This window comes from Talpa europaea, assembly GCF_964194135.1.
Source record: "Talpa europaea genome assembly, chromosome: 8".
Taxonomy (NCBI): Eukaryota; Metazoa; Chordata; class Mammalia; order Eulipotyphla; family Talpidae; genus Talpa; species Talpa europaea.
The window spans coordinates 25,011,909-25,038,699 of NC_140075.1; the positions used below are offsets into that span (position 1 = coordinate 25,011,909).

Genomic DNA, 26,791 nt, shown 5'->3' on the forward strand with positions numbered 1-26,791 from the left:
GCCTGAGCCTTATTTTGGAGCTCTGGGCACTGGTTTACCATCGACTTCTTTGAGTCCTTTACTTTTTATTGCTTGTGTTGTTGCTGTTTCATCATTTTATAGGTGACTCATATTTCCTTTCCCTTGTCTCTCTCAGACATTGACCTGGCCCCACTGGCCAATTTCCTCCCCCTTCTCAAGAACAGAGATTCAAGAAGGGCCAGTGGGAGAAGGAAGAAGGTGAGGCAGAAGAGACTGCCCTTACGGAGCCATCAGAGAGCAGGCTGACACAGACCTGAAGCGCCCAGCCCCTGCCAGATGTCTCCAGTGTTCCTCACCATCTGCCTTCTCCTCTCGCTCCCTCCCTGACATGGCTCCTGAGGGCGGCGTTGTGATGCTCTTCATCATTGTCTTCAGCTGCTGTTTAAGTCTTTTACTGTTATTTTTTTTAAAAGTTTGTGGAGTCTTTATAACTCTGTTATAAATTTCAGAACAAGAACAACATCTTAGACATTTTAATTCTAACCATCCCCAGTCTTGAGTATCAACCACACTGAAGAGTGGCTACTACAGAGGTTCTGACTCTGAAAACAAGAATACAAAGACAGAAGTGATCCTGCTGATTATTTTAAGCATCTGTATTGACCATGCCCTGAAAAGTGAACATGTTACTTTATATTATTAACCATAAAAGATTCCCCCTCCACCCCCAGTTGTACTTAGATATAATCGACATATCCTAAAAAAAATATGTCTCCCAACTCAGGGGTCCCTGTATGTTCTCCCTATATTACTGTCAAACTATGTCCATTTGGGGGAGGGAAGGGGCTCAAAACAGGGGAGGGAAGAGCACAAGGGACTGGGGTGATGGATCTCGGGTGCTCTGGTGGTGGGAGAACTATGGGGACTGCACCTGAGGGGAAAAACCAATTACTGTACAAAAATAAACAACGATGTAAGACAATAAATAAGAAAAATAAACTGTTCATTTATTTCTTCAAGATGTTATTCAACACTTGCCTTCTTCCTAGGTAGTCCTAGATTCACTCTACCAGATCACAGCAAGCGCTGTGATTCCTGACAGCCAACAGGTACCACATAGGCAGGTATGACTGATTACAGGGCTTTGAATGATTCCATGTCTATTTCTGATAAATCTACTTAGGTGTGTTCTGTTTCATGCTTTGACCTGTGAGTAAATTTACTGCAGAACTTGTAGAGAATGTCTACTGGCACTTCTCACAGTCTCTCACACACTTAGCACATGTTCAGTGATGGATTCCTGTTACGATCACTTATGCAGATACGTCTGCTTAAGAAAACAGATTTGGCAAAACTAAGAGATAGTGTATTCTTCACAGTTAAGTTTGTAGCCCGGGGATGATACATCAAACACTTAAAAAATTTAAAGGAATCACAGAGTAGCTTTTCCCTTCTTATGGATTAGTAAGAAATCTTTTCTCTCTTGGAATCTACCCTAGGAAAGGATTCATCAACATGTCTGTGTCTGGAGTGGTGATAGTTTGCAACTGCTGGGAAAATAGAAGATTCTCAACTTAATTATTTCCAGAGTTAAACACAACCCAACGCATCCTAGACAGCTTGTAGAAATAAAGTGTAGAAAATTTTATGCTTCCAGAGGTTCTTTGAGAGGCAAATCTTGTTTAAGAAGATGTAATACAAACATTAAGAGAGACTAGTAAAATAACATTGGAAACGATTTTCCAATTCTGTTATTTTCATATAGCAAGAACTTTTGATTTGGTTTAAAAAATTTTTTTCAAAAAACATTAGCACCAGTGATTAAATGTCACAATTTTTGACAAACTCAAGGGAGAGAATGTTGTTTCCCATTGTTGATTAGGAGACATCCCCAACATAATAAATTGAATAAGGTTTCATCTCTAGAGCCAAACTGCATTGCTTCAAATCCTGGCTTTACATGCTCCTATTTGTATGATTCTGGGCAATGTAGTTAATTCTCAAAGTGTCTTTATATATAAAACAAGGAATGTAGCTGTCCCTGTGCAATTGAGTTGTATAAGTTAATACGTGTAAAAGTGTTCAAACACTGCTGAGCATTGGGTGAATGCCAGTGTTAGCTGTTGCCATCACCACTACCATCCTACTACCCACTGTCACCATCTCCATCATCACTCACCACCACCTACCAGTTGCTCCTGTGACTCTCTATGACCGTCCACCACCCAGCCCTCATATTCCACCATCATGACCATCACTATGCCCACCCCAGCATCACTCATCACAGCCCACAATCCATAGTCACCACAGCTACCATCACTAACCACCATGCTCTGTAATCACCCCAAAACCCACCATGACCACCACACAACCATCACATCCCATTATCTTTATCATTATTACCCACCAGTTACTACCCACTGTCCCCTTCCCAACTATCATTCGCAACCATCGCCCTCATCACCCTTCCACTCCCAACATTACCAGATCATCGTCCATCACTCACCATCATCCATCATCATCCACCATCAACAAGCCCATCATTTTCCATTATCAACCATAACACCTTTGTCATCTACTGCTGAGCTGAGGCCACAAGAGTAGCCAGGAAGTACTTTTCAATCACCTCCAAGACAAAGACTTACAAAGGGCTTTGCAATTCCAAGGAATCTATTTATATAGTCTTTCCGTTTCAGATGTCTCAATGCTCGTCCAAGAATCAAGAACAGCAATGACATCTCACATGACTGCAAGCTCATTGTTTCTGGTGCTGTAAATCTAAGTTCTCCATGGATTACTTCATTTAAGCAACACAGTAACACTTAAGGTACATACTATTACTATCACCTCTGCTTTATGTACATGTAAGAAAGCATGGGGCTAGTGAAGTTTCAGGAACTTACTTAAACTCACATAGTAAGCAAAAGCAGCATATTTGCACCTAAGATACTCCATCCTCTAGTCCAGAAGCTTCCATATCACTGTGCTGTGATTGAGACATTCTTTCTCCTCCTTTAGATGGTCAAAAAGATTCTCTTTCTTTTTCATACTTTCTTTTTCATTCTCTTTCTTTTTTACAGCTCTTAGAGCTGTCTTTTTCATGCTGCCTTCTGAAAACTCTACTCTCACTATTTCAACTATAGATGGTCAGCAAATCTATGTAGTCCTAATCTGTTGATTCATCTTATCTGATAGTCCCAATATGGGATATCTATTTGGGGCACACACCGCAAGATCAGCGGGACCCGAACCAGGCCAAAGCATAATTTTCCATCTCCAATCATTTTCTCCTTCTGACAACCCTATTTCTTTTCTTTCTGCCCTTCAAACTCTAAATTTCAATGTGATTTCTGTTCTTTTCTCTCAACACATCTAGGCCCAGCACCATAATTATTACTACTTGTTTGTATAAGTTCTGTCTCCATAATTTCTTCTAAATTTATCTCCTCCATTCCACTCCTACTATCACCATTATAATTCAGAAGCTTGTTGTCCTCACCTGGGCACAGGAGTTCCCAGCCGTTCCCATAAGTCACTCTTCTGTTAAAAGGGTTTCCCACTTCTCTGCATAATGAATCAAAACTAAACTTTTCAGCTTGGTATTTAAGTTCTGGCAGCCTGCCCACCTTCTACACTTCATCCTTTACCACTGCCACTCTATCTGTATCTATGTTATTCTCTGAACTGACAGGGGACGTATTTGCAAAGCACAGAACGCTTTAGCCTTCAGGCCACTTCTGACGCTGCACCCCAATAGGGTCCCTTCCTTTGTGTCTCTGCATCTGGAAACTTGACCCTTGAAAGCTCATCCCTAAGCATCACCTCCTCCATGACGCATTTTCTGATCTTCTCGACAGACTGTGACTTCCCCAGTGAAGCCCTTTAGCTCTGCCCTGCCTTACTCCACTGTACTATGGCAGTGTCTGTGTATGTCTACTCCAGTTACTAGGCTGCAAATTCTTTGAAAGCAAAAGTTAACATCATTTGCCAAAAACAAATGTGACCTTTATGTTATAGAGACATAACAAACATAAAATTAAAATTCGAATAACTTCCTACTAATGGGCCAATATTCTAGAACTTGTTGCATGCTTGAGTTGCGCAGCAGACAATGTTAAAAAGGCATAAAATAACCTGAAAGCAAGGGGAGGGAGCAGATTAAACACATTGGTCTTGAGTTTAGTTCAGTATGGTCATATCTAAGAAACATAAACAAATGTTAGGACTTGGGCATCTATACAGGAACATGGACAGTGAATTTTCTTTCCTAACTCATTTGGACAGTCCCCTTAAATGACTCATTAAGCTCTGATCTTGACTATGAAGGTGGTCAAGATGAATAAATTTGTCCTTCCCTGATCCGGTTTGCGTCATCTAGTCTATTTATATGATTTGGTGAACCTTAAAGTCCACTTTACAAAAATATGTCTCTTTCTTATCATAATAACTGCGTTAATTCTGGACACATCATCATTTGGATAGTAAGAACTGTGAAAATTAGCCTCAAATGAAAATATGGGGTTCAGCAGTGCTGGCGATGAACAGGTAGGAGGGATGGGTGAAGAATCCACAGAGGGGAGCAGAAGACATGACTAAGAACCTGGCTGGATGAGTCCCAGGGAACAAAACACAGACATTTCAAGGTGTGTGACCCAGTGAGGGAAAGACAATCTAGGTCAATGGAAGCCTTTCAGATATTAACAATAGAACACATTAAAGTATAGGAAAGTAAGCAAGTCGGGGGGGGGGCTGGAGTTCGATAACAAGAAAAGCACATAGGAATATAGTGATCATATTATGTCAATATATTTTGAGATAAATGCTCATACTTGGGACAACTGGCACAATTGCTTACTAGTTGCCATCCCTCCTCACAATCATTGAACCAACTCAGCTGGATTGGGCAGCTTGCACCTCCAAACTGGGAGAAGGGGGAAGGATCATAACTACATTGTAAATATAAGTGGTCAGTACCTAACAATCTTCGGAGATAAGGTACATTGTCAAGAAAGGAGCCGATTTATTTCATACAATTTTCCATACATGATACTGGTGAATTTTTGTAGACTTGGAATTCATTATAAATGGGAGATGACTTATATTAAGAATACTCTTTAGGGTTACTGTAATAATTTTTCTACAGGGAGTTTAATGATCTTTGATAGCTAATCAGACATTCTTGATTTCATTCATCCACCCAACAAGCCCGGGCCCATGCAGTGAGCTTCTTGCTAGATCTCAACTAAGAGTTTAAAACTCTTTCCACTGGACTCCACTTTTCACAGTTGTTTAGCTTGATTTTCCATAAGATTTTTCGGCCAGCCGCCCCTACCCATAGAATGTAGGCCATTGATGGATAGGAAGCAATGCAAAGGATTATTTTTTTGCCCCTGATTATGCCATCCTAGGTCTGAAAGGCATGGAAAACTGGGGACTCACTGTTTACGAAGACGGCAAACCTCAGGAAGGACAGGTAGCGCTCCCCTTCAATGGGGTTCCAGCCAACATCAGGGTATCCTTTGGCCAGAAGCATAGGGCAGCTCTGGAGGCCACAGCCTGCCAAATAGGTCACCACCTGCCAAGAAGAGAGAAGTTACTTACAAAAGTGCCCAAGTTGTTTTTTTTTTTAATGAGATAGCTGTAAGGTCTGCAAAATTCTGCAAACTGAAGTCTTTGTATTTTCCTAGGTGCTAGAGAGAGTACAAGACTTTAAAAGGCAATAACTCAGTAGGCTTGACTTCAGAATCACCAACACATTTTTGTTTCCAAGTAATTGGCAAGACTAATTAGTGCAGTCATGCAGGAATGCACCTTGAGTTGTCAGTTCCTTGGCTTGCCCACTTCCAGCAGGAGGAAGCTGCCGCTGAAAAGTAGGTTTAACTGGGGCGCCTCTGGGGGAGGTTAAGGTGAGTCTAGGCTACCCATGTTCCTTTGGTTATGGCATTTCAAAAATTCAGTCACTGAATGGTTTTTTTTTTTTTTAAAGATTTATTTATTTATGCATACAAGAACTGGGGTATAGGCCAGTGGTGTGAGGGTGGAGTGGGAGGATTCACCAGAGACAGAGTGGGGAACAGAATAGGCGGATTAACTGAAGTACACTGCTGAGGGGAGCAGTGGGTGAGACAGAAGAGGTCTGCTGCACCATGTGGGCAGTTCCCTGGCCTGGGATCAAACTGGTGCTACAGTGGCTGCGGACAGTCTCATAGGCTGCGCCTAAACCCCCTGCACCACCAGGGAGGCCCTGAATAGGTTCTTGACTCCTCAGGGGTCCCTACTCAAGTTTCCCATCCACAAGTGTTATCCTAAGTCAAAAGCCCAGATGTAAAGATTGCAGTGGCTGGTGAAGAGGCCACGCCACAGGATGAGGCCTGGGAGCGCTCCTTTGCTTCTGGGTTATGAGGCACCTCTTACAAGGTCTCAGTTCTGTGGTCCTGCAGAATAGTTTAGAATCTGCCTGCATTTTAGACGGTGTCAGGCTAAAACCCCGGTGAACAGACCTTTGCTTGAGATGCATTTGTGATTCTCACCCAAGCGTTGCGGTTTCATGACGACAGGGAGGAGATGGGGATCCACTGTAGGGCAGATTGCTATCTGTCAAGAATGGTGTCTTTTTCATTTTTCAGTCCCCAGAGCCTGACACACAGTAGGTGCAGAGGGTTTTCAACCAAAGCATGTATTTGCTGATATAAAATACTCTGAGTCATTATTATTTTGTAAGAATGATGAATCTAAGTCAAAACTCAGACTTGGATTCATTAGATCACATTTTTCCTTCTTAAGTCAAGAAAAACATGAGTGAAAGTAGGAATGAGTGTGAATTCTCAGAGTTACATGTCCAGGGCAATTCACTGGCCAGGAAAATAAGTGCCTCTGTGTTTGCATGTGTGAAGGAGGCTGATTGCTGCTGGGATCCACAGAAGGGAGAAACTGGGGCCTTCGTCACTCCCTTCCCAAGAGCCTTGTGTCACTTCTCTGTTTCAAGCCCCCTATGGTCTCCACCACTCTTAGCTCCATGGTGAGGCCCTATGACACAGGCCAAAGCATGGCCTCCGGAGTACAACTTTTTTGAATCCTGGCTCTGATACTTACAAACCCCATGACACTGAGGTTGTTACCTAATCTCTTTGCACCCCACTTTCCTACCTATTACAGGGGCAATAATGATAGGCCAGGTTCTGAGGGTCACACGAATTACTGCAGAGTAGGGCCAGCACACTGTGACTCTGGAGGAGTAGGAACTTCTGCTGTTGATAGTAATTGTAACACCGAATCCTCCCAAGTAATCTGTGCTCCAACTATTCCCAACTTTCTGTTTTCGAGTACGCCGCCCTCTCCTTCCTGAATCTCAAACTTTCCGGGCATACTGTTCCCAATAATGAGGATGATTAGCGACTCATCACATTTCTGAGTCGCATTCCCCACCCCTGTCAGGGTGAGGTGTGCTTAACTCAAACCCACTCCACAGGGGATGACCTTGGACTTGCCCGGCACCCTCTCCCTCCACTAGACGGAGATTCTCCACACTCAGAGGGTGCCCCTGTCATCTGGTCAGTCATAGATAGCCCCAAGATGGGAAGGACAGGGTGTCAGTGAGCTGCATCAGTCCTGCTCATTCCCCTGGCCAGGAGCGCAGTCCCCAGCTCAGCTGAGTCTTACTTATCCATGGAGAGGACATGTGTGAGCATTCGTTACCTTTATACTGATTGCAGAGTTTTCCATCATGCCTCTGTCTTTAGCATGCACATTTATATATTCAGGAACACAGAACTTTAGCAGAACCCTCAGGTGCTGGTGGTCACCTTGTGGACCACTGAGGCTGGGTCTCCACAGGCAAGCAGTACAGAGTCCACCTACCCATGTCTGCGAAACTGGCTGTCCCTACCCACAGGAGATGCTCTGGTTATAATTATTGTGCTGTTCCAGTTACTCACATTCTCCCACATTTCTGTCATGTGCTGAAGCGGTTATTTGAAGAATCCTAGCCCTTGGCCTGCTTTTCTTTCATTTGGCTGTACTATAGGCAGGAGAGAGCAAGCGCGTTGCCTCCCCAGGGCCAGTTACCTTCTCAAGGTCTGGTTCCTCCAAGCCCAGCGCTAGCTCATTGTTGTCCATCACAGAGGAAGCTGCCACATCCAGCGGGGTGGATCCCCTCATTGACGGGGAGGCTGAGGAAAGAGGCAAGAGGCAGCAAGGAGCCACCAGCACTCAACAGAGGCTGCAGCACACAGACATGACTGGGAGAGGGCAGAAAACACACCAAGCCTGGGCCACATCCCTGTTCTCTGCGCATGCCTGGCGGGCCCAACTTGGTGAAGTGCAGCTCTGTTAGCTCTCCCAGTCCCCACACTCATTACACACGTGATGGGGATTTAGTCAGAAAATCGGTTCACAGGTTCAACCAGGATCATGTGTGTTCAAGTGTTTTTCCTTACATGAAACTTAGTTGGGCTTCTATCTGGTCATCATTCAAGACATAGATGTCCCTTGACCCACTAAGCTCAAGTGACTTGACCATTTCACCGAATCTACCACCTAAGGTTTAAAAACAGCCTCAAATAGCATTAGCTCCTATGGTTACATCAGGTGACCAACGCTGTCTTTGATGTTCCTTTGTCTCTTAGGTTAGAATTAAGAAAAATATTAAGCGGCATTTTATAAAGAAGTTGGTAGCTTGGCGCTGTACAAAATAAAGAGGAATCCCGAGATCCCAGAGCTTCATGTATCATGAATATATTTGCATCTCCTGGATATTAGTCTGGTTTATATCCAAGGCATCCAATTGCTCTTCCATTCAGAGCAGTGGAGTAAGACATACACGAGTGTGGCTTTTGAAGTGGTGGTGATAGATTTATGCAGTGCACAGCTGCTCTGGGCCAGCCTGGCCTGCCTTGCAGCTGAGCAGTGCGCTCGTTGGCGGGCTGATGGTCCAGGCACTGCAGCCAGCCTGCCAAGGGAGGACAGGACTCACGACCTTGGCGTCATCAGCACTGCTCCCTGGTCAGCTGAGTGGACTGGGGGACTCTGTGGACTGGGAAGCCCTAAGCTAGATCTATAAACTCAGGCAGCATTTCATAAACATGAGCCGCTGGCCCAAAGGGAGATGAGGTAAAACTGACCACACCAGCGTGGATCTGTCCACAGTGCCGGTTGGTGGCAGGGTCTCTCCTTAGGCTGGAGAGCAGAGGTCGGCTCTCAGTATTCGCTGGTTTTTGGGTCAGGCAGGATTCCTTCTGTATTTCAAAGGGCCTGTGGTGTGGTTCTCTCCCTCCCCCTCTGAAGTGCTCAGTAGGGAGAGTATGACCTCTGAGCCCAAATATGGAAGTTCTAAAGAGACATACCGAGGCCAACACTACTATTTTCCAGCAGGTAACTTAGATGCTCAAACATCGCCTTCTGGTTTTGCCGGCTAATTCGGCAGAAATAGCAAAGGAAGCGGCAACAGCTGGCAACCATCTTTGGAAACGCGATCTGTAGGGAGAAGCAGGAAGCATCAAGGAACAGAATCGACCACGAGGGCTTTCTGAAAAGTGACTTGGAAGGGTCCTTGGCTGCAGTCTCAAATGCGGCGGGAAGTTTGGAAGGCAGTTTTTCTCCTTCCTTCCCATTTACTCCAAGACCTCTTCACAGGAGGGACAGAGGGTAAAGGTTTCCAAAACAGAGAGAGTTCATCATAGTTCCTGAAAGATCTTTCTTTGAAGGGAAATAAATGTCAAACAAGAACCCCAGTCACGCTTGGATGTCACGGGAATTTGCATAACCGATAGCGGATTGTTGCATTTCTGACTGGCGGCGGGTGGGCAGGTCTGTGACAGGAACTTCAGAAAGGGACATGAGGGGTGACAGACAATATGACCCAGCACTACATCAAGCCTGTCTTCTGGGTCCAGGCTGGCTCCTGCAGCTGTGGGAAGAAGAGCATCGCCCTCTCGGGCCATGAAGTGATTCCCCCATTCCTTTTTCCTTGCTAAGGGCTCCCCTGTGGGTGCTGATGGCCCTGGGATGTGACTCAGAGAGCTGATTGTGGAGATGCCAGCTGACATTACTGTTGACTGTGCTTGGCTCCTCTGTTTAACAATGTGATAAGCATCCCCAGGTCCTGACTATGTCTCATTTTCTATCCCATAATGTTCAGTAAAAGGTGTTGGTGTTAACCTTGCTCAAGATCCCAGAAAGCCCTTGCTTGTCCCCTTCAGAATTACAAAGGGTGCTGGAAGAAGTAGGGTTCTGAAACCTATAGTCTCCCAGCTGTGGAAGCTCAGGGGCCTCTGGAGAGTCCACTTTCCCAAGAGATCAGAAGGAAGAGTGTGAGAAGGGCTGTAAGCTGGGTGTCTGTCTTCCTTCACATCCCCTACATGTCAATAGTGGGGCATCTGTTCTCCTCAGACCCTGGCAATCTGGAATTCCAATATTAGGAAACACACCCCATCAACTGCTTGCAGAAGCTACTGAACCCTAAGGAGGGCTGTAGACAAGTTGGACAAACGCCCAGTTGGGTCCTGTCCCCAAATGTACCGCCTGGGCTGCAGGAGCGCCCCTGACAGCAGATGCCTGTGGGTGGGGCTAGCGAGGGGATCCTGCATCTCCAGAAGCTTGGCTCACAGAGGACACACACTCCTGAGGGAACACTGCCAGGATCATTATTAAGACCTCGCTCCCCTCAGCACAGCTATCTCCTGACACAGCACAGAACACACCCGGTGCCTAGGTGAAACCCAGAGGAAGTCCATCTTGGTAGGAGCCCACGTGCAGAGTACAAGAAGGGACTCAAGCAGCTGAGTAACTAGGTGGAAGGAGGAGGAAAGCCCCCGTGCTCCCAGAGCTCGAGCTCTCACTCTGGCTGCGTTCCACACTGGCCCATCCTCTGGCTCCATCCTGGCTGGGTGCACGCCCTCCCTCTCCCCATGAGGGCCACTGAGACAATGGACACTGGCCTTGTGGTTGTGAACAAGCCATTTCACATGCACTGCTGGGGGTCAGGCCGCATGAGGTCTCCCATAGCATTACCTGAGATTTCTCTGCACCCAACACGTTCACCATCACCTCCATCACTGTCTCGTGCATGCCGAGGACTCTCATGAGATTGGGGTGCTGGTAAAACACCTTGTTGTTCATTATGTCTCTAGGGAAAGAATCAGAGAGACACATCCATACTTGCTGATTTCAGTCCAGGAGGACAGTCCTGGTGAACCTGTGAACTGATCTTCTAACTTAATCCCTATTGCTTATTTCCTCCCATTCGGGGATAAGAACTCACACAGGCACAAACACATAGGGTGAAGGTGAAAAGAATTAAGAAGGTGCTAGGTCACTTGCAATATATGTGGGATGCCTTTTTTAGCAGATGGGAAGACTTTGTGCTCTTTTATTTCTACTAACTGCTTGTTTTCTTTCTTTGAAACATTTCCTTCCAATGTTTGGCCTTTAGAGTTTTGAGGCAGCCCAATTCACTGGATTTCTCTTCTTCCATGTATTCAGGGTCCTCTATTTTTTTCTTTTGTCCTTATAACTATGTCTCTATGTAGTTCAGTTTTCTTAATGATAGGGCTGTACTTCTTTCTTAAGGCAATTGTATATTAGGCACCAATGATGTTTGTAGACAGCTGTCCTCAAAAATCAGTGAAATTATCAACAACAGTACGTAAAACAATTAGATTTAAGTCATTCAATGCAAATGTACATAATTAAGCTGCAGGCAAATTCAAATACAGAAGCAGCCTGTTACTTGGCTGTGAATCCTTGCATGGTGCTAACTCTGTGCTCACCTCTACACATGCCCCTTCCCTTTAGCTGCAGCTGTCAGGAGGAGGCACCACCAGTTTTTTTACTGCTGCTGTGAGTACACGAAGGGCAGGGGTCAGGCTAATCCTATAGCTTTTTCTGTTACCATGATGTCTCTTCATTTTTATAAGTCCTTGAAATTCCATGAGTCCCAAAGAAAATGCAAATATCAATTCAAAGAGATATAAGCACTCCCCCTATTTACGGTAGCATTATTTATAATAGCCCAGGCTTGGAAGCAACCTCAGTGCCCATTGGCATGACTGGGTAAAGAAAATGTAGTATGCATACACGGGGATATTACTAAACTCTAAAAAAGAGAAAATCCTGCCATTTGTGACAAGATGATAGACCAAGATGGTATTATGCTTAGCGAAATAAATCAGAGACAAACACTGCATGATTTTACTGATATCTGGAAGATAAAGAAAGGACACAAGGGCCTCCCCAGTGGCGCAGCGGTTGAGCGCTGGGCTGCGAGGCTGCCCGCAGCCTCTGCAGCGCTGGTTCGTTCCCTGGCCACCAGCGAGGGTCCCACAAAAAAACAAAACAAAACAAAACAAAACAAAAACAAAACAAACCCTTAATCAATATCAACAAGCTACTATAAACCAGAGACACACTACAGGGGGAGGGGAGGGGAAAGAGGAGGGATTAGGGTCGAAATAAGGAGGGTGGGAATTGTATGGGGAATATAACCAAGATGAAAATGCGTACATTGTGCAAAAATGAAAAATGATGTAAAATATATAAAATAAAAAAAAAAGAACAAAATAGTGGTTATCAGAAAGGAAGGGGAAGGAGGGTGGGTACATTGAGCCTAAGGGCTCCAGTGAAGAATGGAAACTAGACTTTTGGTGGAGAACATAACGTAGTCTATACAGATGCTGATTTATAATGTAGCACACCTGAAACATATGTCATGGCCAATGTTGCTTCAATAACATACACAAAGAACAGTTCCTCTTTGGAAATGTATTAGAGGAAAGAAAGCACACTTCGCCTCCCTCATCCCATCCTCAAAGTTTCTGTTGTGGGTCTCAGTAATGTCCTTTTGGTTTGCTGGCTCGTGGGTGGTGGGAAGGCATGCTGGACAGTAGGAAGTACTACCACAGCTGGCCAGTAAACCTTCCTGGGCTTCCATTTTCTCATTCACAAGAGGGAAGCGCTATGCTGCCAAATAAATGGAAATCTTTTTGATGTGTAAAATGCTGTCTTTTTGACAACATGGCTTCTAAGGAAGAGCCACAAGCTATTGTTATGGGTAAAGTCTCACAGAACTGGCAAAGTGGCTCTTTAGGTGAGCCCTGAGAAAGGGAGGATCAGGTGGCAATTTTCAGAGGGAAGTCTCAGAAGAGTTCCTGTCAAAAGTTCAAGTGCTCACAAGGCTACTTGCATATTGGGTTGAACACAATGTCCTTTCCTCTGAAAATTTTGGTTGCCTCCTTAGTGATATTTTCATAGATTCAATCGAAACAACTGTGTTTCTTCAAGATCCCTCCCTACACTGCTGGCGAAGGGTCACTGTGAGTAGCAGGCACCCTACCCTTCCAGGTTATCAAAGATTGGGCAAAGATATAATTCCATGAAGAGTGAAATTAAGAACAGGGCACACAGATTTATGTACTTTGACTCTGGAACATTCTTATATCAAAGTAAACCAGTTTTCTCTCTGGAAGCTCTTTGAGAGACTGGCCCTTCACTGTGTTGGACCTACCCCAGCCCATTGATCATGAGTAGCTCCTCTTCCTTGCCCATTCTGACGCTGAGGAGGCAGCGAATCTGGCCCAGGGCGGCCAGCAGGCTGATGGTGTCACTCACAGAGGCCTGGCTGATGGTATAGGTCTTGTGCAGTGCCTGCAGCAGCTCCCCGATGCTGTCGTACTGCCGGCGGAGCAGGTTGAACATCATCCGGATCAGCTCTGCATCCTGGATCTGGTCCTCTTGGGCCCAGCAGATCATTGTCTGTGAGACAAGCTCCTTCAGTGTGGCTAGAAGGGCAACAGAAGGGACCAGTACTGTGGCTGTCCTGGCTCAGGGAGCGCTGAGTCCTCAGTTACTTCGTCAATGATGAAACATGTCATTAGTTTACCAATGTTAAAAATGCTTTATTTAAGGTTGGGATGTGACATGCAGAGAAGCAGAATGAGCCATATGACAAGAAAAGAATATCTCAATTTGAATTGAGACTGCTAATTATCCGCTTTGACTACATGGTGTTTGACTCAATGCTGGAAATAGGGAGACTCAAGACAATACTCTCCTTGTCTTCAGGCTGCATATGACTCAGTTCTTTAGATCTTGATTTTATAAGAAACAAACTTTATTTTATAATATAGTGCAATGTAATAAATACTAAAATAGGGCTATGTGCAAGGGCCACAGGATTGAAGGGCACCTAGAGGTGGGGGAAGGCATGAGAAGGTGACCTTGGCATCTATCCCTTTAGAGTAAAACAATACAAAGCGCTAGGATTTCTCCATCACAGGCACTCTCCCCAAGTATTTTAAACACAGACATATCAAAAACTGACTAAGTCAAGCCATTAAGAAATTATGAAAAATAACTTAAAGGAACTGAACATAAAACACTGTAGCAGATGGAGAGAAGTGGGCTGTGAATGAATTCCTAGGTCTGAAGCATTTGTAGCTGGACATCAGACCACCTCCCACTAAACTGCCAGCATTGCCCTGGGTCTTTGCCAGGAGCTGGCCCACTGCATCCTGGATCACTTTCACAAGCAGCAAGAGAGAAAAGGGCCAGAATTCTCTGAATTCAGAATTTCCCAGGGTTCAAACTGGTTGCTGAAATAATGCAAAGATGGCTGAAGTGGAACTTAAACCATTGGAGGGAGCTTCAGAGGTTAGACTAAATGGTTCCAGAAGACGCGTGGAAAGATTAGAAGGGAGGAGTGGCCCTGAGTGGAGGGTGGAGCAGAAAGGGACCTTCCAGAATAGCTGTGAAGGGACTGCTTACCCCTCCCCACCATGCCATGTGTACTTCCTGAAGGTGCCGCGACAGAGCTGAGGAATGCTGCTCTTGCATCTTAATTGCATCCAGGTCTGGCTCTGTCCCTCATATTCCCGCAAGGTATGGAAGGCACTTTGGACCTTAATTCAGACTTGGTGATAAAGACAGGGCTGAGGGAAGTTTGTCAGCAAAAGGACTGGGAATAAACTCAGATGGGCTCTTTCAACAGCGTGTGCCATGTCTAATAGCGTAGTTTTCAACCTCCACATCACTATATATGACAGATGTCTGCTCTACATGCAGTCGTGGCTCATCATAAAGATATAAAAATAGAATTTGGTTGCTAAAGCTCCAGGAGAGATCTAGATGTAAAGGATTAATTTCACTTACTTTTATGTCTACCAACCCGGTGAGTGTTCAAGGTTCAGATGGGAGAAGTTGAAAAACTTAAAAAAAGGATACCCAAGGCAGAGAGGAGGAGAGTTAAAAGATGTTCCTCAGAGATATCACTAGGCAGGGATTGCTGACTAGTATCTGTTTGGTTAGATAATATCTGCACCCTCTGGTGGGGAAGATGTTTATGGGCCAGGCTGAGCTTCTCTCTGGAGTTCTTCAGCAGCCGTTTGTAAAAGTTCCTATTTCTCCTAGTTAATTTTTACATAAAGAAAGAAAGCAAGACAAAAACACAGTCTAGGACCGGACATAGGGTTTTCTGGTCCTGAAAGTACAAGTCCCCAGTAAGCCCATATTTTGGTTTGGAAGGATTATAGTTCTCGCCACTAAGAGCCAAATTCTCTGCAGAAATTTTATATAAATACATATATATAACTGTATATAAATACAGATATATATCTACAGATACATATATATATACAGATACATATTATACACACATATACAGATATACATATAATATATATCTGTATCTACATCTCTATATATGCACACATACATATCTGTATCTATATCTATATCTCCCCAGTCTTGGCCACACATGAAAAGCAACAATCACAACAGTTGATCAGCCCAAGGACCATTGTCTTTCAACCAGGAATTTTACAGTCCTACTGACACCTACTAAACATTAGCTTTCCCTTAACCTGGCTTTCAGCTTCCCTCAGGATTTGGGTGAGGTCTCACCAACGCAGATTCTATAACCCAAATCAGTACTACAGTCCAGGGAATGAATGTCTACAGCAAAACACATCAGTAGAGGACAAGTGGGAAAGAAAACAGCACTTTAATCTGAAAGGATAGAACAGAAACACTCCACAGGTTCTTTGTCCATCCAGGTCAGCCTCCGTGGTAAGTATGAGGGAATGGGATCAATCAATATAAACCAATATATGTATGTGTGACCAAACTAAAGCTAAAAGAGTTAAAGTCTAGGGCCTCCCTAACCCCTCCTCTCGCAAGGGGTTAGGATGCAACCTATGAAGCTGTCCACAGCCACTGCAGCATGAGTTCGATCCCCGGCCATGGAGCTACCCACATGGCGCAGACGACCTCTCCTGTCTCCCTGCTGCTCCCCGCAGCAATATGTTTCGGTCAGTCTGCCTGTTCTCCCCACTCTGTCTCTGGTGAATCCTCTCACCCCCGACACCTCTGGCCTATGCCCCAGTTCTTGCATGCATAATAAAACTTGAAAAAAAAAAAAGTTAAAGTCTAAATAAAAAGTGGCTTCAAACATCCTCCTGATGTTTCTTGGATGAACAGATGTAATTCAGTGGAGGGCATGAATTTAAGGTCACTCATGGGTTTCAAACTGTGAGATGGAGGTCCAGAAGATGAGAGAGAGAATAACAAGAGGAAAGGAAGGGCATGGGGAGGAGACATCCTCCCAAGCCCTAAAGAGCATGGTGTATTTCGTGGCCTGACACGCATTAGGGGCCCAGTGCCCACAAAGCTGACCTGTGTTGAATCAATGAATGTTTAATGGCCTCAACTCTTTGGGGATTGAGAAAATGGAGTTTTACACCCTTGACAGCCATGCTACTGAAAATTCTTCCAATTTTAAGTAGCTGCCATGAACTAGCACACAACAGCATAAATAGTCCAGGGTCAAGAGGTTAGAAGAATGTATTTCTAGAATGTGGTTGACTTTCCATCTATCTGTGCATCCGAGGATTAAAATAATGAATGTGTATAACCATGTCTCGCACATATTGTGGGCTTAATAAAGGTTAACTATTGCACTATCCATACCAACAGTTAAAAAAATGTGGTTCACAGACCCTTGGGGCCCCACAGCTCTTACGGAGCTCCCAAGACAAAATGTGTTTTCTTAATTCTAAGATGCTATTTGCCTCTTGCATGGTGTTCACAGTGGCACTATGGGGGCCCTGGCGCGAGTCAAGGCGGTGGCACCTGATCCTACACTGCCATGGCCTTAGAAGAAAGAATGCCCCAGCTTCACATCAGAACAACCTATGTGAAATACAAAAAATATTAATTTTATTAATAAATCTCCAAGTATCCATCTTTTACTATCCTGCGCATCAAAAAGGGGAGTCTGCCTAATGCACCTCTATTGGCCGAAGGTGACTGGATTTTATGAGGAAAATCACGCAGGCAGTACTTCGAGTTGTGGACTATACTAGTTGCTTGTTTCATAGGATGCCATTTCTCACTAAAGGAATGCCCGGGGAACTATGGTTAATCAGACTTGGGTAACAGACAATTTCTTAAAAATGAAAGAAGTAAACTTGCCACATTGAAGAAAACAGCCCATAGCATCAGTTGCCAATAATCTAATTTGTGATTTCCAGTGAAAACTAGACTTTTGGAAACTGCTTATCTGCCATTATGTCAACAGCTTTCTAATATTTGAAAGACTTTTCTGATTAAATTGTTGATATTAACAAATGTGATTTTAAAAAGATTTTATAATAAATGGTCAACACTTGGAAGCTCTGCATAACTTGGCAAACCAATTATTTCCTAATGGCCAAAGCATGACATTGCAAATACATTCAAAGATAAAGATCCATTCAAAATGCAAGACAGATCACAGAGCTCGGTACAGAAGTTTCTTCAATGTGCTTTCAGGTTCCACATGGTAATCAACTTTTAAGAAAACACTATGTGTTGAGTTTTGATAAATTGTCAGAGTATATCTGCAATTATCCGAGAGGGCTACTAAAACATTCTTTCCCTTTCTAGTGCTATACAGTACCTTCTATTAAGTCAGACACAAGAGATTTATAAAAATGCAAAACAATGTCACTTCACATCATTTTTTGTTTTGAAAATTTAGTTATTTTTTAATAGATCTAAGCATATTATGTAGCAATGCTTTTTAAAATTGCTTTGAAATAACCTAACAAATATTTTAAAAACCTGTTTTAAATTCTAACTCAGTAATATTGATAGATATAATCCACATACAGTATTCTGGGCTCCCTGATCAGTTTTTAAGAGCATAAGGGTCTTATGAGACCAAAAAGTGTGGGAAGCACTGGTCTATATAGAAGGGCCTGTGTTGACATGACAGGTCATGTTCAGGAAGGAAAGCCTTCCCTCCAGCTATGACGAAACCCTATTCTATTAGGCTGTGTGATTCTAATCACATAACAGATCTGAGCCTTAGAAATGACAGTTTAGGAAACTCTCCTGGATGGAAGGTTGACTAAATGTGAGTATAAGAAGAGTGAGACAATTCAGATTGAGAAATAAAGTGAGGATTAAAGACTCATTACTTTGAAAATGGAAACCTGGCAGTAAGCAAGGACCCCAGCCATTATCCATTTATCACCAAAGGGCTCCCTGCCAGCCTGAAGGGCCCTCAGCGGTTCCCTCTTGAGCTTGGGTTTAAGATATGTCATCTTCAGAGGAAGAGGGCAGCCCATTATCATCTACACAGAAGGTGGGAAGCTGTGAGGACTTCTTTAGCTGGCTGTGCAGCCCAAGCAATAACGGAAACAGAGAAGGAGCTGGCTGTGGCTGTAAAGGGAGGCACTGAGGCATTTGCCCCAACACCGGCCTATGCTTTACTGTCATTCATACTGGAAATCAGGGCGGTCAGCTATAGTAGGCTTGGATCTGGAGTCAATGTTTATTTAGGCTCAGAATATATATACAAGTCTCTGCTTGTGTTCAGCTTAGTGGCTGACACAACTTCTGGCTGTGTCACTCCTAAATTGGCTCATTAATTGAAGGGTATTTCTGTGATGTACCCCAATACCGAGCTATGGCCCCTGCATAGAATAATTTCAAGACTCAATGATTATCCACAGCTTAGCTGGGGAAACCAAGTACATTCATGGGAAGCATTTAATTGGAACTAAAGTATAAAATATTGGCTAAAACTGGGTTGTCCAAGAGACTAGACATAAGGAAATAAGGTGATGCATGAGAAGCTATAATTTCTATAGTAATGCATGTATTCAAAATACGCTGCAACACACATATTCAAATGAATACATATATTCAGTTGGGGAAGACAAATGACAACATGGTCCTCTCTTGCTTTCCCCCCAATGAGTTCTTTGTCTACAGTTCTTTCATGTTTCTAGAATAGGTCCACACTGCAGAGACTAAAGCAGCAGGGAAGGAAAAGCTCTATTATGAAGTGGGGTCTCCCAAGAGGTGCCCGAAATGATCTGATGGAAAAGACATGACTTTGTTATGACTCTTTTTGAATGCCCTTTTACTTCAAGACAGAATAAGACAAAATAAGACAGTTTATTCTTGAGATATGGTTAACTATCTTAACCAAAGACAGACACACTAAGAACAGTCACTATAGATCACAAAGATATACAAAGTACTCACACAACTCAACAAAAATAAACAATCCATTCAAGAAATGGGCAGAAGAACTTAAAAGACACTTCTCCAAAGAGGAAACGCAAACAGCCAATAGGCAAATGAAAAAATGTTCAACATCACTTGTAATCAGGGAAATGCAAATCAAAACCACACTGAGATACCACTTTAGACCAGTAAGAAAGTCACATATCAAAACAACAACAACAACAACAACAAATGTTGGGGAGGATGTGGTGAAAAAGGAACTCTTCTACATTGCTGGTGGGAGTGCAAACTGGTTCAACCACTCTGGAAAGCTGTCTGGAGGTTCCTCAGTCTACTAAAAATGGAGTTACCATACAATCCAGCAATTACACTCCTAGGGATCTACCCAAAAGACACAAAAACAGTGATTAAAAAAAAATACCTGTATCCCTATCTTTATTGCAGCACCATTTATAATAGGTAAAAAATGAAAACAACCCAAATGCCCAAATATAGATGACTGGATCAAGAAAATGTGTCATATATACACAATGGAATATTATTCAGCAATCAAAAAAGATAAACTCATGCCATTCACAGCAACGTGGATGGAGTTAGAATAAATTATGCTCAGTGAAATAAGTCAGAAGGAAAAAGAAAAATATCCATTGGTTTCACTTATAGGAGGAATATAGAGGAACCAAGTAAGACATCAGTGTAAAAAAATAATAACAGTACAAAACACAACAACAAAAAAAACAAGACAATTATAAATCAGAGACATCTTGTAGGGGAGGAGGAGGGAGAGGGATCAGAGGGAGGGAGGGAGGAGCACAGGGGACTGAGGTGATGGTACACAGGTGCACTGGTGAAGGAAATTCTATGGGGACTATACCTGAAGGGGGGAAAGCAAACAATGTTTAAAAATGAACAATGATGTAAAGAAATATATGAAATAAAAAAACCCAACAGCTACTATATATTGATCTCATTTCTGTTGCTTTTCTAAGTTCTTCGGAAGTGCTACCGTTCCATTATGAAAGGCCCACTACAGTTCTTCTAAGAAACACCACTCCTGAAGGACGACAGACCTTATGAGAAGGGGGAGCCCAGAGGTAACATCTATTTGCTGTGACATGTGGCCCCATGTGTCCCTTTCATGCACACATGTACCTGATCACTCAGCACATCCATGCCAGATAATATGTTGCTTCTGTAACTTAGTTGCAACTGCAGAATTTTAACCCACTGATCTACTTGTTTCAAGAAGGCCTTGTCAAGTATACTGAATGGTTCAGCTCATGGGAGTTGTTAAAAGCTATAGTGTTCTAAAGCTATAGAACACTATAGCTTTTAAAGGAAAAAGAAATGTAACCAACTGCTTGCTTTCTGATAAGAAATGAGGCAAATTTTATGAAACAGAATGCCTTGGGGAAGCTAGTCATGTACATGTGGTTTCCTTGATAATTATAAATGACTTCATTTATGAAATTATTAACATTCAAACTCACTCCACTTTTGCAATTAGTGTAATTAGGGATAGTCACATTTAGGCAATTATATCAAATATATGCTCTAGAAACTGCATTTTAAGTGACTGTTCAGGATAACTCAGAATGTAAATATTTCTGAGGCAATGAATAGTTTAGGTAGACAGATGGATGCCTCAAAGATACTTTAAAATAGCTCCTGCCACTATTTGATTTCCAGACTGATAAGACATTTCACATGAGAAAAAAGGATTACAGCACCTTTAAATTGAAGCTAGCTTTAGTACATCAGCTTGGGAGCCCAGGTGCCATTATTGTCAAGTTCTTTACTTTTCTCTTCTTGCCATTCTGCAAACTGCTATTGGATGTCAGACCTCCATGTCTGCCATTTTGTGAAGCTTACAAGAAACTTGTCCACAGTCGCTATATTTGGCATAATTCTTTTTTAATAGTCCAAGTAAGAGCTTTGCAATGTTGACTACAATAAGAGAGAGGTGGAGGTTTAAGTTTTATTCTTATGGTGGAGGTTTAAGTTTTCAGACTGCAGGGGTTTGGAAAGAAGCTTTCCCTTTATTTTGAGTTTTGATCGCAGCCCAAGTGGCCTGCTCGTTATCATGAGCAGATGTGGTCCACTGGCAAAGGCAAATCCCTGTAACGGATAGATTCTAAACCTAGGCTGCTGTCACAGTTCTGTGAGCATGCTTTTAAAACTGGGTCAGTTTGGAAGAAAAAGTCTTGTGATTACATTGAGAAGTAGCAAACAAAATTGCATTGTCCTCAGCTTAAATGTGGCAAGCAATTTATAATGCTCACACTTGCAATGGGAAAAGAAAAATAATTATGTGCATCTAAATTACGTACGCTTATTTTTAAATTTTAGGTGATTAAAAAGTCAGCTTGTGGTAGACTGTAAATGTTCTGGAGGCATTAACAGGTAGTAGATCATTTCTGAAACAAGAGTATTTTGATCTCTGCTTTCCTCCTCTCTATGGTAGGCTGAATGACGGCCCCCCAGACATAGTCACCCCCTCATTTTCAGGAAACATGAATATATTACCTTACAAGGCAAAAGGAACTTTGCCTATGTAATTAAATGAGGGATGTGGAGAGATGGGGAGATTATCCTGAATTAACCCGGTGGGCTCAATGTAATCACAAGGGTCCTTTCCAGAGGGCAGCAGGAGTATGAGAGTGGGAGATGGACATGTGACAGGAGAGGTCAGACTGATACCATTATCAGAAGACACCACTGGCCAAAGGATGCAAAAGACCTTCTGAAGTTGGAAAACGGAAGAACTGGATTCTCTCTTAGAGCCGCCAGAAGGAGTGCAGTGCTACTACCTCATTTTAGATTTGTAACTACAAAACTGGGTGATGATCATAAATTTATGTTGTTTCAAGCCACTAAGTTTATAACAAATTGTTACAGCAGCAATAGGAAACTGATACACTCCCATTGACAGAAAATCCTGGATGGAAGATACTGGACTCAGTTTTAAACATATATATATATTTTTTATATATATATATATGTGCATATAAGAACAGGGGTGTAGGGCAGAGATGTGGGGGCGGTGAGAGGATTCCTCAGAGACAGAGTGGGGAGCAGAACAGATGGATCTACTAAAATACACTGCTGAGGGGAGCAGCGGGAAAGATAGGAGAGGTCTGCTGTGCCATGTGGGTTAGCTCCCTGGCTGGGGATCGAACTCAGGCTGTAGTGGTGATAGCGCTGAGACTTAACCCCTAGGCCACCAGGAATGCCTTGGACTCAGTTTTAAAACTGCCAATCAGGTTGGAGACCCTTGAAGAGAAGTACTGCAGAAGTACCCACAGAATACAGAACCTGGGACAGCTGTAGTCTTCTAAGGTTTTGTTAATGCAAACAGAATAAGGACAGAACTATGGACACAGGTGAGGTCTGCCAGGATGTAGCCCAGAGCTTCTGTTGAACCAGAACATTAAATGTAGAAAGCATTTGCTGCAGAACTGCAATGGCTCATTAAAGACTGTACACCCATTACAGGCAGCACGTTCCTAGTCCCCTAACATATCTTTTGTCCCTTCTCTCCCTCTGATAATCAAGGGCTGGAGCTGCCTACATCTCAGTACTAACACTAGGTAGGGAAAGATGCTGGGCCCAGGGTTCTCAGTGAAAGCTGCCCCAATCCACTCCAAAGGTGGGCTCTGTACTTAAGTTAACCAGCACACTTTACTTCCTAGGTGACCTCCAGTGGTTTTAAGAGTTGACCTTAAAGCTCTCCATCAATGGTGATCTCAGGATCCTTGCATCAAGTACCAGGGCAGGAAAGTTTTTCTCTTTCCCTTGGGCTCAGCAGGCCATGGCTGTGAGGCCCACAGCTGCAGCCGCCATCTTGTGGTCAGGCAGAGAGTGAAGCTGGAATGTGGAATAAGAAGCCTGGGGGGAGAAAGGAGCCATGATGTCCTCGGCCCTGCGGCTGGCCCCTGTCAAGGACTTGACCTGAGTTGGGTATTTTTTTTTCCTGAAAAGTAATAAGAGGAAAGTTTAGAGCAATACAGGCCACATCAAGAAACAACTCATATGAAGAATCAAGCTTCACACTTCAAGGAACTGCAAATAGAAGAACAAATGAAACTAAAAGCCACCGGGTGGAACGGAATAAAAATTAGAGCAGAAAAAAATGAAATAGAAATAAAAATGATAGTACAAAAGATCAATGAAACCACAAGCTGGTTTTTGAAAAGATAAACCGGATAGACAGGCCTCTAGCTCGGCTCTCTATGAAAAAAAGAGAGAAAATGCTAATAAACAGCATCAGAAATGAAAGAAACGAAGGTACAGCAGACATCTCAGAAACACAGAGGATTATCAGAGACTACTATAAACACTTTGATGCCAACGAATTGGATAATGTAGAAGAAATGGACAATTTTTAGAAGCAGATAGCCTCCAAGACTGAAAGCATCTGAAATAATAAAAATGGAAATGAAGTTCTTAGGACTTGCACCTTGTATGTTCACTGTGGAAGCTGCAAGGTATACAACTTCCAAGTACTAAAACATTAAACTGAGCACTGTTTTATTGAATTCTAATATCCCTACCTCCACTCTATGAGGTAGGAGCTCTTACAATCTTTGATTTGCTGACAAAGAAATGGAAACACTCAGAAGTTAAATAACTTGTTTAATATCCCAGTTAGTGAAGGTCGGAGCTAGGATTCAAGCCTCAGTTATTGGAATCTAAATCCTTCTCCTTTACTATTCCAGCACTGCTTGCTTTCAACAGCTTCATAAAATTCAAAAAACAGTTACTTTTATTAGTGCTTTAAATTTATATTATACTGTCTACTGACTCTCTTAATAAACTAGGGAATATATTCAGAAATAATTCCTGAAAATCATAAAACTTTAGCTCTTTTTCTAACTGACTGTAAGCTGGGCTGATTACTCACTTTCCCAGTCTATTTCTTCACCCATGAAATAAAGTCAGCAATATAAAATTCATGACGAAGAAAGCGGGTGTAAAGATGGTGCTGTGCCAAGAATGTTGGGGACTTTGTTTCAGCTCTGGCTGTGTGACTTTGGTCAGGTCGTTGTCTCTCTGATTGTCCACATCAATAAAATCAAGTCACTTGTGGCTTACTATGCTAGAATTCCTTGTCTATCTGAAACATGAAGCTCTTGAAAGAGTAACTATTTTTTTTTAAGTGGCAAATGAGCACCTGTGGCTTCATTAGGTTAAACTGATGAGCACCAACAATTTTTAGCACCACATTTTAATGCCAACCCACCCTAGCTTAATACCCAGCATGCTTTTAAGAACAGTAAAATCTGAGACTGAAGAAATAAAATCTTATGATTCTAGTGCGCTGCCCAGGGAAAAGGCCGTTATCAAAGCATCACTGCACACCACTGATCATCTATGTCACTGAGATGAGCTGAGGCAACCTGGTGGCCTTTTTGATGTCCATCCCTATTGCTGGTGGAGAAATGATCCCCCTTCTTCAGGGGTCAGATGACACAGTCACATTCTAGATTTAGTTGGGAAGATTTAACTGGGGAAAGGCTCATGCCCTCTGCTCTCTGTGCCCTTGAGTTTCCTCTGGGCTTAACGACCTGTCTGGTTTACAAAGCGGTCAAATGCCTTCTACTCAATAGCAGAGAAGGTGGGAGAGAAAGTTAAAACCATGGACTCTGAGGATACTGGGAAAATTTATCATGGGAACTTTTGGGCTTTCCCAGTGCCTCTCTGGCCCAGACTGCAGGCACCACATTCTCCTCATTTCACTAGAACAAGGATACTGCCAGAATCACCAAGAACCTGAAAGCCTGCAAGGAAAAGCCTGCAATGACAACCTGGAACACTCTTCCTGGGTTACGAGACAGAGCACTCTGTTTATACGCGTCATCAGGGGCCCTGGAGCAGGCACTGGCTGTCAGAACCCCAGAGGGCTGAGGAGGTCCAGGGCCCACCCCAACTTCTGCAGCAGCAGCTGAGCAGCTGAGAAAGCACCCAGCTCTCATTCATTCCAGCTCTATATTTAATTTTGCACACTCACTTCCTTTTCTGTTGGTTTCACTGACTAGGGAATAAGGGTGAATGTTCAAACTGCTGGCTAGAACATTCTATCTCATTACAATAAGAGCAGCCAGCATTTTCTGAGAGCTTTCTTTGTCCAATCTCATGTTAGATACTGTACCTAATCCTTGCAACAGTCATGTAAGACTAGAAAAGAGAGTTGTGGCAGGGACCCAAGGCTCCTATTAGCCTAAACCGCACTTAATTTTTTAGATAAGCAAATACTTCAATTTAATAAACAAACCAAGGCTCCTGCAAATCGGTGGTGTGTGGCTGCACCTGTAGAGTCAGTCTGTGAGGGGGAAGGAGCTCTGCAGGCAGAGTCTCTATCCACAAACTGCCCCCCCTAGCAGGCCTGGCTGCCCTCGATCTTGGCTCTCAAGGCAGACCATGTGTGCAACGAAATGGCAGTTGGATATTTATGCTAAAAGGTTCCTAAAATTCCCTTCCTTGGTGTTTATCTATCTTGGCCAGAGCCACCGTATCTTTGAGGGTGGAGAGGAGCATGGAAGCAAAATACAGCCCCTCTCCCTCCCCACTCCCCCAACTGTGTCTCTAGCTGGCTGGACACCTCACTGCTACAGCAAGCCCTGCGGGCCACGAGCAAAACTGTACTTGGATGTGGCTGCCCGATTCTGCCAGTCCATCTCGCTAGGTCCCCGGGGTCTCATCCATCATATGGTGATAATTAGCCTGTTGTTTTTGAAATCAGTCAACCAGCCTCATAATCACTTCCTCAGAAATGTTCAGGTGATTAAATGACTGATGATGACAATGGGGAAAAACATGGAGAGAATAGACGATGTTTGCTGATAGGGTTAGGGAGAGAAATTCCTGAAACGAAGATGGGGCAGAGATGGGATGACAGAGGACTTGGGTACCTGAGGGCCTTACTTTACTCTGCTGGGAAAGGAATCAAATTGCTTTTATTTCGGATTCCATGTTGATTCCATGTTGATTTGAGGCAAGTGGCTGGCCATGCATCCTCCATATCTGTGCTTCCCTCTCCCTCCCCTCTACCCCTACAGATCCCTCCTGGGCATCCTTGCACAGAGTTCAGAAAAAGCACCGACCCTGGATATGAACATGGTGCCAACCCTGGTCTCATTCTTACTTGCTGCAAGAACTTTGTTCAAATTATTTTGCTTCTCCCAGGCTTAGCTGCCTGGTGTGCACGCCAGAAACCTGGCTGTCATGGCACCTGACCGTGAGGAAAATTTGATATGGTCACGTGATATCCTGGACTGCGCTTGGCATGAAGAGGTGCTCAAAAAATGCTAGATTTTCTCTCCCC

At 43.4% G+C, this 26,791-nt stretch overlaps 1 protein-coding gene across 2 annotated transcripts in view; it reads right to left on the bottom strand.

Moving 5' to 3' along the window:
- The window catches only part of RYR3 (ryanodine receptor 3), a gene marked incomplete at both ends in the record, with an annotated part of 506,236 nt that overhangs the window by 135,845 nt on the left and 343,600 nt on the right, over positions 1-26,791 (bottom strand). For both annotated transcript variants that reach the window (XM_084241349.1, XM_084241348.1), the window contains 5 exons: positions 5,401-5,536; positions 8,026-8,129; positions 9,303-9,432; positions 10,969-11,083; positions 13,460-13,733. In XM_084241349.1, the coding sequence (XP_084097475.1) occupies positions 5,401-5,536; positions 8,026-8,129; positions 9,303-9,432; positions 10,969-11,083; positions 13,460-13,733 (759 nt within the window). The remainder of the gene's footprint in view (positions 1-5,400; positions 5,537-8,025; positions 8,130-9,302; positions 9,433-10,968; positions 11,084-13,459; positions 13,734-26,791) is intronic.